This window comes from Globicephala melas, chromosome 18 (assembly GCF_963455315.2).
Source record: "Globicephala melas chromosome 18, mGloMel1.2, whole genome shotgun sequence".
Taxonomy (NCBI): domain Eukaryota; kingdom Metazoa; phylum Chordata; class Mammalia; order Artiodactyla; family Delphinidae; genus Globicephala; species Globicephala melas.
Genome location: NC_083331.1, coordinates 52058496 through 52071215, shown reverse-complemented (window position 1 = coordinate 52071215; position 12720 = coordinate 52058496). Strand labels below are relative to the sequence as shown.

The 12720-nt window shown below is 40.3% G+C and overlaps 1 protein-coding gene across 1 annotated transcript in view; it reads left to right on the top strand.

Annotated features, from left to right (window-relative positions):
- The first annotated feature begins 4733 nt into the window (after positions 1-4733).
- OBI1 (ORC ubiquitin ligase 1) overlaps positions 4734-12720 on the top strand; it is a 46787-nt gene continuing 38800 nt past the window's right edge. Inside the window, exon 1 of the mRNA XM_030856943.3 lies at positions 4734-4860. Coding sequence (XP_030712803.1) covers positions 4789-4860 — 72 coding nt within the window. The 5' untranslated portion in view covers positions 4734-4788. The remainder of the gene's footprint in view (positions 4861-12720) is intronic.

Here is a 12720-nt window from a genome sequence, read left to right as displayed (position 1 = left end):
AATAAAGCGTAAGTGTAACTTTTCTACTAGAATGTAAGCTCCATGAAATGAACTGTCTGAGTTAGTTTTCCTTAATGTTTTTAATAAAAATACATTAAATGAATAAATGCTAACTTCCAACAGTCTATTCTAGAAAGAAAAACAACAAAAAGATAACAACAAAAAACCACTGTGCAAGAAAAACCCAAGTTCTTCCTTCTGCTGTAGTAAGAAGCATCTTTCATGATGACATCTTGAGACATTTTAGCTCAAAATTCCCAGCCTGTGAGAAGATGGTACCATCCATACAACTGGGCCAGCACCTCTGATTAATTGTTAATCCAACTTTTATGTGTTTTCTCAGTGTTAACTGCAATCCAATTGTGGGTGTATAAATTTAAAACCAAAAAAAAAAAAAAGAAAAAAGACTGTCTCAGGAATGAAAAATAAATGTAATCTGAAATCAATATTTATGAAGTTGTGATTAATTGACTGATGACCAAATGATTACAAAACGTCTGCCTGAAACATCTACTCAAATTTATTAGCTTTGACCAAAAAAATTAAAAAACAATCTGAACTGGGTCAATGAAAGAATAATGCATTCCTAATCAATTTTTAATAGCACTTAAGATTTTATATTTTTTTAAACTTGCTTTTAAATAATTTATCATAAAAGTGAATCTGATTTAAACAAGGAGTAAAAGGTGTTCCACGGTTATTTGATGGTTTTCTTAGCAAAGAAATTCAATTGTAACTGACTTTTTATTACTGAACTACTTTATTAATAATAATACATCTTGCACTTACATGAAGGCATTTAGCCAACAATCTCAAAGAGTCTAAGTGAGATCTAGGATTTAGCTCCCATTCTACCATTATCTGGTGGTTTACCTTATCTAGGCCTCAATTTCCTCATTTGCGAAAGGAAAGGCCTGCATAAAACCCCCTAAGATCCTTCCTACTTCTAAAAGTTTATAATTCTAAGGATTTAGGAGGCTTTAGCCTATCCCAGGTGCTGTATGTATCTGATCAAACTCCTCAGGTCACAGGACTCCTCATGGGGCTACGAAGAAGCTGAGAAAGAAATTAAGCAGAAAGTCAACAAGCCATGTAATCTTTGTTTTCCTCTTAAAGTAATGGCAGCATTATTTAATGATTTGGGCCAAATAATGTCTGTTTAGAATATGATTTGTCAAGATGCCATATCTTATTAAAATTAAAGCAAATGTGAATTAAAGCAGTGCTTTAGTTTTCTATTGCTGTGGGACAAGTCACCCCAAAGCTTAGTGACTCAAAACAACAATAAATATTAATGATCTCTGATAGTTTTTGTAGGTAGGAATTCAGAAGTGACTAAGCTGGGAAATTGTAGCTTGGGTTCTTTCAGAAGGTTGCAGTCAAGATGTTCACTGGGGCTGTAGTCATCTGAAGGCGTGAATGGGGCCAGAAGATCCATTTCCAAGATGGCTTAGTCACATGACTGGCAAGTTTGTGTTGGCTGTTGGCAAAAGGCTTCAGATCCTCCCCAAGTAGGCGTATCCACAATGCTGTCTGAGTGTTATTTGAGGCACTTCCACAGGGCAAGCAATCCAAGAGAGCAAAGCAGAAGCTACAGTGACTTTTATGACCTAGCCTTGGCAGTCATACATGTCACTTCTACCATACTCTATTGGTCATACAGGGACAGCTTCATGGGCATGAAGCTGTGTAGTCACACAGGGCCCTACATTCAGAAGAGTCCTGCACTTGGTTTAAAGCTTTGATGTTGCCATGTTGATATTCTTAATCATTTTATCTTTGGACTTTCAAAAGTGAAGTCAATAGGAACCATGGAGTACACAGGTGAGCAGAGAAGGTACTTGCAGTATGTGTATTCACTGCTATTCCTTGCCACCCCTTTGCATATGGTGTTAGCAATGCACAGAATTCTGGTGGGAATTCAGTGAAACTCAAAGCAAGGACAACGTCAGCGTATTTTGGAAGCCTCCAGCTTCCAGAGTGTTGGGAGAATGTGCATGTATTAAGAAGTGAAATAAAGAGTTAATTTTGTGCATCACCAAAAAAGAGAAATGCCCTTCATAGGGCAGAGGGAAGAGTGAGTTCCTGGCCTTAAAGCATTTGAATTATTTAAAGCAAAGCCTGGGAATTGGCCTGGAATCAATCTGGACCTAGAGAGAGTCCTAGTCAGTCTGTATTGTTAATGATATTACTCAGGGGTGTGTGTGTGTGTGTGTGTGTGTGTGTGTGTGTACTTATTCACAAATCATTAGTGAGCAGAGCAGGTATGTTATGGTATGATCCTATCTGTGCTTATGCACACAATAATATATGAATGAAAATGTTTGTAAGGATATGCTCCAGAATGTTGATAGTGATTACCAATCAGGATCGAGAGGTAAGGCATAAACTTAGAGGAACTTCTGCTTATTATTTTATATATTTATAAATGGCTTAATTTTCAAGATGACTCTTACTATTGATATTTTTATAATTAGCAAAATGCAATACAGTCTTCCATTTTGAAGTGAAAAACAAGTAAACACAATGTGTAAAGCAGCCTGGGTCTGTAATAAAGGTAGTTGGTGGCTAAAGAAAATATTACGGTCTGTGGACTAGTCACTCAGTACCAGATACTAGATAAATCAAATACAATCCCAGGCCTCAAGAAACAGACAGTCTGTTGTAGGGGCAAACAAATAAACAATCAACTATAATAGAATGTTATTAGCCTAGTGCAAAAAGAGCTATATGGACAGAGCACTAGAACAGCACTGAGAAGCTGTGACAATGATACAAACGAGGGATGTTCGAAATAGTCTAGATTTAAACATTCTACTTAAAATGTTGGTTATGATTTTTTAAATATATTTTTGTGACTGAGTACTAACACCAATCATCAGGATGATTAACAAGAAATGAACTTTCCCTAGTAGCTTTGGAAAAGTCTTTTTTTTAAAAAACTGTCTTCAACGTGTCTTCCTATTGCACTGTCTCCAAGGCTTGGTGTGAGAGGCAGAACAGTCTCAGTCCTACATCCCCCTCAGAGGGTGGGAATGACAGGTCCTAAAATACCACATTAGGTATAAAAAAGGTGAGAACAAGGAGAGAACAGGGAAGAACACAGTAAGATGGGGAAAAGGCAAACCTTGAACGACGGTGGGTAATGACTTGGAGCTTTCGCATTCTGAAGCCTGAGATTTACAGCCAGGAATATGAAAGATGCATTTAGCAAAACATGTGAAGCCGAGACCCCATTTAATATGACTCCAAACAGCCAGGAAATAGGCAAAGCAGATGACTTTTAGGTCAGTCATTCAGAAAAAAAGTGGCCATTAAACAGACAATCAATATGACTCTTTTGCCCAGATCTCCTATCCCAAGCATGTGATGGTCTCCAATTCCTAGGAAATTAAGTTACTGAGCTGTTTGGAAGAATTCTCACTATCACCTGTGAGCCGATTTTGAACTGGAATTGGGCTACCTCAAGTGAATTACTAGCTGCTCCAATCTCATAATTGTCTGTTCCTTTTGTAGACGTGATAGTAAACATACATTGACCTCATTCAATACACACACACACACACACACACACACACACACTTTACCAATGAGGAAGCTAAGAAGCAGAGAGGTTAAACAAATAGTCTGAAGCCAGTAGAGCCAGGAATTTGTTCAGGCAGGGATTTCTGCCCTGCAGCCCAGGTCCAGACTCCTTTCTTTTAACCATGAGGCTGCTTCTTGTAATTATAATGCTCTCTCCCACAAAAAGATTAGTAGAAGTAGTTGCACTGGTTTTGTTTCTAAATCTCCCTACTCACAGATTGTATTTGTTTGCATAAATTGATCACACTGGCTCTTCCTCACTTAAAGTAAATTGCAGTTAAATTCCAAATCTGTTATACTCAAAGATTCATTTAGGAACTTTCAGAGTTTTTCTTTTTCATTGGTAGGAAGTGCTAACTTATAACATCACACATTCTTCTTCAGAGTTCAGCAACATAGTGGTACATTTCATATCCAACCAGGCGCCTGAAATGAAGGCTTTAAACGCCTGTGCGAGTGCTGTCGGGGAGTGTGGATGGTTCACGCTCTTTGCAGCCTTCTCACACGTGGGTGTAAATCAGAGTCCACGGCTCAGATCCTAAAGTCTTTCGGATAGAAATCACAGCAGGACCAACAGTGAAAGCGTGTCTTCACGGAAAGCTGCTATTAATGTAAGCAAAACGTCTCTGAAACAAACAAGGAGACAATCACTGTCGTTTTAAAGTGACATTACATCATTTAAGAATGTAAAAAGACCTGAGCGCGGTAGAAAGTTGCTTGGAAAAGTTAAAATGTACAGATAACACATCAAATTTTTATTTGTCTTTCCTCTTCCCGTTTTGACTGCGCCGTGTTTTCTGTGTCGGGTTTACTCTTAAGGTGGAAAACTCTTCCCTCCTCCCCACCCTCCAGGAAAGATCCTGGGATTTTAAATCGCCTTTCTGCATCTTCCTCTCCTCCCTCCACCATTACTCTTTCATTTAAACTTTCAAGATCCTCGATGCCCGTAGCAAACCTCCTTCCTTCCCATTCTCAGGAATCCTGTAGCTCCCGAACCGGGGAGAGTATTTTTCAAACTGAAAAGCAAGGAAAGAAGGAAGGGAACAGCTCTAGCAGCTGCGCGCTGGGAAAGCGCATTTTCGTTGCCTCGACCGGCGCGGCGTGGCCCTGCTGGGCCACCGTAGCCGGCCTCGCGCGGCCTCAGTCGCTGTTAGGAGCCGCGGTCGGCGGGACTTCCGTGTTGGCGGGATTCTGAACGCTGCCATGGCTCAGACCGTGCAGAACGTTACATTGTCGCTCACTCTGCCCATCACGTGCCACATCTGCTTGGGGAAGGTAATGGGTGATTCCGGGCACGGCTACGAATCGGGGTCGGGTGTGCAGTGGCCCGCCAGAGCCGAGGCCGGTCTCTGTGTGTGGCGGGGACGCGGCGCGAGGCACCTGGCTGGTTGAGGACGCCGACCCGCGTTCTCCTTAGGCTGGGGTGGCCACGTTCTGGGCGACGGAGGGAGCGCGCCGCGATTCGTGTGGTCATCTCTGTGCCTTTCGGAGGAAGATGACATCGGTCTGGGGTGTGGAGGGAGGGCGGCCTCACCCGGGCGACTCCAGCGTCGAAGGAGGCCTGGTCAGAAACGAATCCCAGCAATTTACGCCCCTGTGCATCCCCATCAAAGCCTGAAAACACGTTTCCTGGGAGCCTCGCTAAGGTTCCTTCGTCCTCTGCACAAACTAGAGTGTTTTGTTCTTGGGCCTCCAGTGCTGGTTGGAGAGTCTTTTCCATTTCCAAGATCATTTCCTTTACTTAGCCCGGCGTTGGGAGTGGCCTTTGCTCTGGGTTCAGAATTAGAAAAATAAATAGTACGTGTCCCTGAATGACGTTTAGAATGAGAGATACGGTTGTTAATTCCAAGAACGGATCAGTCACGAGGTAGAATACCGCCTTTTTGTGATGCAAGAGGTGCCTAAGGTGTTTGTGAAACTAGGTGGAGAAAGTAGTTCAGAATTAGAAACGGAGTTTTGAAGGTTCTAATGCATTTGTCTCTTTCATTTCCGTTTGTGCCTCCCGTTCTGTTTAAGAAGAACATTTTGTTTTACTACGTAGGTCTAGAAGGGAGATTTTTTTTCCTCACCCTGAATTGTTTTTACGTTTGTGGTGTGTTTGTGCGTGTGTGTGTGTGTGTGTGTGTGTGTGTGTGTGTGTGTTACCGCCCCTCCCCCCCCCCACTGAAACTGTAGCCACAGGCTTAGGATTGAGAAATGCAAACTTAATAGAGCAAACATTTGAGTGTCAGCCAATATGATCATTTGATCATCTGCTTTAAGTCTATGTAAATTTCCTGAGTTCAAGAAGTAGTAGGAAGTCAGGCTTGGAAGAAACTGATAACTCATGATATCCATCAGAATGAAATGCCAAGGAAATAGCAGATGTGCTGTGAGAGGATATAGAGATGGCTTGATCCATTCTGACTGGCGAGATCAAGGATGGCCTGTGGAGGGTGGTTATTTGAGCTGGCACTTGCTACCACTGTCTGCATACATAGCTGAGAGGAGGGGAAGATGTTTCAATTTGCTACAGTCTACATTTGGCTCCTGACTTGAAGTTCCCACAAGTTAAGTTCTGAGTGAATTTACTCCCAACAGTAGCCTGGTAAAGGGCTGATAAAATAACCTTCGGAAATAATTTTCACTTTGTTGTAGTTGTACACATTATATCTAGTTTCCTTTAGTTCATAGACTGTCTCTTGCAGTTGTGTTGAAAATGTGTTTTGCCTGGTTGATTTTGCCTACCTATGCTTCCTGTGTTTAACAAAACTGATAGCTAATAGAATATAGTGCTTTGCAGATTACAGAATGCTTTTGTATACATTTAATTATTTCATTTACCGCTCTCACCAGTGCTGTGAGATAGATAGGGCTGATTTCCCCATTTTTCAAATAAGAAAACTAAGGCTTAGAGTCTCCAGCGTTTGAACCTGTTACCATTTGTGTCTTCAGTAAGTTACTTCCTAAAAACTCACTTGAACTCATGCATAACAGCAGACACTTTTGGTGTCTTTTTTCTGCCATGTACTGGTTAACTGTATTCTAGAATTAAATGTGATTAATTAATTAAAGGTTAATGATTTGTAAATAGGCATTTGTTTATGTCTACTGTGGAGGCAGAAAGGCGTAGTGGTTGAGGGCCCTGAGTACTGTGTTCAGACTAAGTTCTAATCTAGGTCTTCCACTTAATAGTTATACGACCTTATACACATTACTTAACCTCCCTCAGAGCAGTTTCCTTATCTGTACAATGGGAATGATAATAGTATTAACATTCATCCTTGTCTTTTGGGGAGGATTAAATGAAGTAATTCATATGCAGTGCTTAGCATGAAGTTTGGCACTTAATAAATGTTAACCTTTACTATGGACACTGAGGCAGACCCTCAAAATGAGGAAGCCAGCCTTTCCCAGTAAATGTTCTTCCCAGTTGCTTCATGAGACCAGTACACTCACTCAGTGAAGATTTACATTTCCCAACAGAGTGGGACCTGTTTGTCCAGGAAATTGCCACAGTACATCCAGAGGTTTTAGCTGGTTCCCTATCCCTGTTGCCTTTTGTATAGTTGAAGCAATTCTGATCTGCTTGTGCTTCTCACCCTCCCACACACAGCTGAATTTGTGGGGTACTGGAGATGGTATGGCCTGGAGTAGCAGCGCGTTCCTGATGTTACTTCCATCTCCCTGACACACAGCATCTCCGGCCACCTCTGAGATCTGCCTTAAGGTCCTTCCTGAGTAGCCCTCTTCTGTATAATCATTCTTTTGCTGCCCTCACCATTTGTACCATATAGAATTAGCAGTCTTCATTTTTGATTTTTCTGCAGAATTAGGGGCCATTATTCTTAGAGGTTTACTGTAAAAAAAGAAAACCTTGCATATTACTTAAAGAAGATAGGGGTGGTATAGACCTTAAATCTGAAGAGATAAGGTAGATGCTGATTGGAATGGGGGTGGAGGTGGGGAAGAATGCGGGGGTGGGGGGGGGAGGGAGCAGTAGTGGAGATAGTCCAAGTATGTAAGTGGCTAATACTCTGTCTTTTGAATACAAATGTGCTTAAAATTGAAAAGTTTAAACATTTTGCATTTCCTACCTCTGACTCTACCTCAGTCTTAAAGGTGGATTCTCTCTGCCCAATAATGTTTAGCAACCTTGCCAGTATTGTAAGTAAGAGCTCTATGTGGCCTGAATAAGTTGGGTACATCCTGTGGGACAATTTGTATATAACATTTTCTTGCCTATTCCTCTTTAATTTTTTTCCATGCCTTGGGGTAATAGGCCAGCAGGCCAAAGTACAGAAATGATCTAGCCCAGGATATCTGTTCAGTGACATTTGGTCCTGCCGCCAGAATGCTACAGACCAGTTTATCTCTAGATAATTCCAGGCTTTTATCTCTTCAATTAGGATTCAAGCTATGAAATGAAACTGTTGCAGGTAATACTTTTATTGGCCGAGTCAGCGTTTTGCCATGAGTGACAGCCAAATGTGGCCCATAGTTAGTTTTATCAAAGGACAGAGGAGGTTCTCAAGAGAAGTGCCAAGCAACTAGGCTTCTAATGCTGTTTAACATTAATATATCATATCCAATTATTCCTCACTTGAGTATGAATCCAGTTTGGGGCACCATGCTTTAAGATAAATATAAATAAACTAGAGTATTTGAAATCATTTGGAAAGGAATTGAAATTGAGGTTGGAATATAGATGGAATGGAATAGTGTTGGAGTGAATGAACATGATAGCAAATCATTAAATAAAGTATTTTCATTTGGAAGGGAATCAAGCTTTGGGTAGCTCCACGATATTAAGATTTGTACGTAATATGATGCAAGCTTTCTGGCTGAAATAATCAGAAATGAAATCAGCTTTCTTAGAATGTGGAGTGTCCGTCTCTTGAAATGTCCAGTAATAGCATGGACTCTTTCCCACTAGGAACACTGTGGAAAAGAACCCTTCTTTCAGGGAGGACTTCTTGCTTTGCTTTCCACACATGTAGTTGATTTAAAATGTTGCAAAGATAGAGCTAGAGACAAAGCCTTAGCAACTTAGCATCCTAACTGTAGGTTGACTAAATTCATTAATCAGTGTTCATTAGGGGCTGTTGATCAGCCAGCAAGCCACCCACCTCAGTACACTGAGCCCATGTTTGAGTCCTGATTGTCTCTCAGTTCCCAAGAGTAGATTTAAGAACCAGCCTTGTACATAATTGTCACAGGTAATTTGCTTTGAAAAAAAGTCATGTGGAGTATATAAATTTTGCATTTTCTCTTTTCTAGATTAAAATAAGCTTGAAGAATGCAGACACTTTCAGAAAAGTATAACAATGTTGTGTCTTAACATGGAGTATAATAAAAATTAACTCAAAAAAGTGTTGATATATCCTAATAATTTTCAAGGTTGGCATATAATAGCTGACATATTTACTTCACAAATAAGATTCCAGTTTATCCTTAAGCCGTTCTAGGTAGGGATAAAGATGGGAGAGGGGAAATGTATTATCTCTCTTTTTATGTAGACAGAAGTGGGGACTTAGACCGATAGGCATTAAGTATAATAACTTAGTTCTCGGGATCACACAGTTTTAAAGTTCTAGGTCCTAAACTCTGGCCCAGAGCCAAATATTTCTTGAAACATAGCAAGAACAATCCAGGAATTTTATTTTTAAAAGTTTCCAAATTTCTAAGGTTGAGTAGGCGGGCCCCTACTACAATCATTTCTACCTCAGCTTTGTTTTTCAGTCTTTCTAGGTCTCCACTAGTGAAACCCATAAAATTTTGACATAGGTGCCAGAAGGATATTCTTCGGAGAAGAAGGATTAGCTCTAGTCTCTAGTAAAGGTGACAAGAGCAGAGAAGTTGATTGTAAGTGTAATTGCCAGGCCAGTTGGTAAAGTTTATCTACTGCCTTTTCCCTCCAGCCACCTCCATCAGTACAGTACCTCTTTTCTGCAGTCCCTACTGATCCTGGTGTCTTGATACTTTCAGACATGTGTCTTCTATTTCTTACTTCCAGATTATTATTTACTAAACCTGCTCTAAGGAAGAAAGAACTATTTCTTAGTTGAAAGATCATTCAGTTTGCATGTGTAATGGTGGTTGAATGCTGACTCTGCCACTTAGAACCTGTATCATTATTTCCTTGAGTCTCAGTTTCTACAGCTGAAAATGAATTTGATACTATCAACCCCATTAGGTTGTTAGGGAAATTCATGTGAGTATCCCAGCCCAGTGGTTCTCAATGGGATGGGAGTACATTTCGTTCCACAGAGACATTTAGCAATGTCTATTTCTGATTGTCTTTGGGGGTGCTACTCATATCTAGTGGATAGAGGCCAGGGATGCTGCTAGCTAAACATCCTACAATATACAGGACAGCCTCCCACAACAAAAACTTTTTGTTCCAAAATGTCAGTAGTGTCAAAGTTGACAGACCCTGCCCTAAACCAACATATAACTCCTATTAGGTAAGTCTAGAATGGATATTAATGGACAACACCTTTAGGCATGACTCCTCCCAGGTACGTTTGCTTTTTATGAAAGGGGTTTTTGTGGTAAAGTCTCTTAAAACTGAAACATCTTCAGATAAAAGAAACTACATAGTAGAATTATATATTATAGGGTTAATGTTTTTTATACTTAGGACTGCTTCCTTGGGCCCATTGCAGAGAGGAGAGCCCACTTTTCATCCCTTGCTTTGTCTTCTCTTCCTCTCCTCACCAGCCTCGTGGGGCATTACCCTAGGATATCACCTCAGCATGCTTACTCCACATGAGTTTGGAATTGTACGTGCCACTTAGCTTTGCCATTGTCTTCTTGCATTTTTATTTTGTAAGAGTGCTTACTGTGTTATTGCCACAGATCTCATTTGAGAGTAAATTGGATATAAAGTCTAATAACATAGGCAAATTATGACTATTTCTGTATCTTGAGAAGTTCTTATTAAAGAAAATTATTTGTGTATGTGTTTTGGTGTTGTATATAGCAGGATCTGGGCAGAGGAAATGGGTGGACAGGAATTGAAGGAGGGCTAGATTCTTTGTATTTTGCTTCTGTAGGTTATGGTCAAATAAATAACGAGTAATTTGTTTTAGTAGTTCTTTCTCCTTTATAGGTTTCTGTTCTCCTAAGTAAATTTAAACCATTGTCTAGAAATCATCATCTGATAAGTACATGGTCCAAAGAAATGAATTAGTCAACTGTTTCAAAATCCAACACAATGACAATGATAATACCAGGTATTGAACAGTGAAAATGATTCTCCTTTGGGTGACATTGCCAGTGGCTGTTAGCAGACAGAGCCAAGTAGTCTGCCTGTGGTTGTTCTTCTGTATCATTCTGGCAGATTAAATGGAAAGGTTAAACTTTCACTTTTTCAGAATTTGGCAGTGGCCATTGACCTTTTGCTTCTTGAGATGCTTTTAGCAGCATTATCTCAGCCTTTTGTTTTAATACATCAAAATTCACTTCTATTAATCTTAGAGTATACATTGTATAAGTGTTGTAGGTGGACATAAAGATGAACAGGATAGTGCCCCTGCCCCCAGGGAGCCTGAAATCTAATAGGGAAGGCAGGGTGTAAACAATTTTCCAAGGCCAGTGAACATTAAATCAATGTATAAGAAGTGCCCTTATAAGAATCAGACAAAGATCCAGTTAATTCTAAAAACGATTAGTGAAGGCCTTACAGAAGAGGTAACCTTTGATTTCCATCTTAAAAGATGGGAAGGATTTTATTTTGATTGGGGAAGTTGGGAGGCCAGTGGAACATATTAAGCTAAAAAATGAGAGCCCAGTAAACAAAGAGACTCTATTCTTATTCCTTTTGATGAACATTGGGTATATCTGTGTGGTTGAAGTATAGGTTTTGTCAAGTATTGAAATAGCAGATCAAAGATATGGCTATTTAAGAACCAGATTACATTGTTCTTTGGAAGCTGTACTTAAAACTATGAGCAGGGAAAAAAACGTTGTTTTGCAGGAGAGCAGTGAAAGCTGCTGCTCCATATTTTAGATGGCTAGCTCTGGCATCAGTATGAAAGGTGGACAGCAGTGAACATGTGGAAGCAAGGAAGCTTGGGAGGAGGTCATTGCAATAGATTGGGCTAAGAGAATGAGAACCTGAAGTCATTGAGGTGAAGATGGAAAAGAAGTGATAGATGATAAGTAAAAGAACATTTAGAGGTAGGTTTGCCACATTTTGACTATTCTGGGATATACTTTCTTTCCCACGTTATAACATCTCTGAAATCTGGTTCTATTTTACAAGCGGTAGCATCTTGCAGTTGTAATTGGCAGCATTTTTCATTCTTCCTTTTTTCTTAGTGGTAAATAAAATATGGGTATATCTTAAAATCTCTGGCTTCCTAGACTGATATATGATACCAGCATTTGATGATTGATTGGATGGTGAGGATAAATAAAAACGGTGAGTCAGAGACAGCTCTCAGTATTCTAGCCTGAGTGGTGAGGTGGTGGTGCCAGTAACTTAGACAAGAAGCGCAGGATGGGGAGTGAGTGTGTGGAGGCCAGGTTTGGCTTTGGACATGTTATGGTTGGGGCAGCTTTAAGATGCCTACATGGAGTTGGCTCCTGGGCACGTGGATATAGTCCTTTTCTGCTTTCCCCTCCCCTCCCCAGGGATTGCTATGTGGAAGTCTCTGTGCTTACATCTTTATATTATTACATCTTAAGCAACATCTGAATGAAAAGTTTACTAGGTTAAACCATAGTTTTCAGAAGAGGAAACAGATGCCACTGTAACTAAAGGGTTAACCCAAGGTCAAACAGTTCAATAAGTAGCAGAGCTGAAGTCAGCCCCAGGTTTGTCTCTAGAAGCCTAAGCTCTGCCACTTACTAAGGTCCAGTTACAGAGGATTCTCAGGAACTGTTACCATAGAAAACATGTTAACACTATGTGATACATGAGATTGAGAGAGAAAATAGAACTTTGTCAGGTAAGGTGTCCCAGGACAAAACATTAGGGAAAGCAGCTGTACCGCCTCCTGTGCTTTGACTATGAGCATCTGTTCCTCTTCTCATCATACCTACTCTTCCAGTATTACTTCAGGCTTTTCAAGATCCATTGGTTGACTCTATCAGTTTGCTTCCATTCACATACTCAACAGTGTTTGGCAATCCAGCTCTGTACATAAC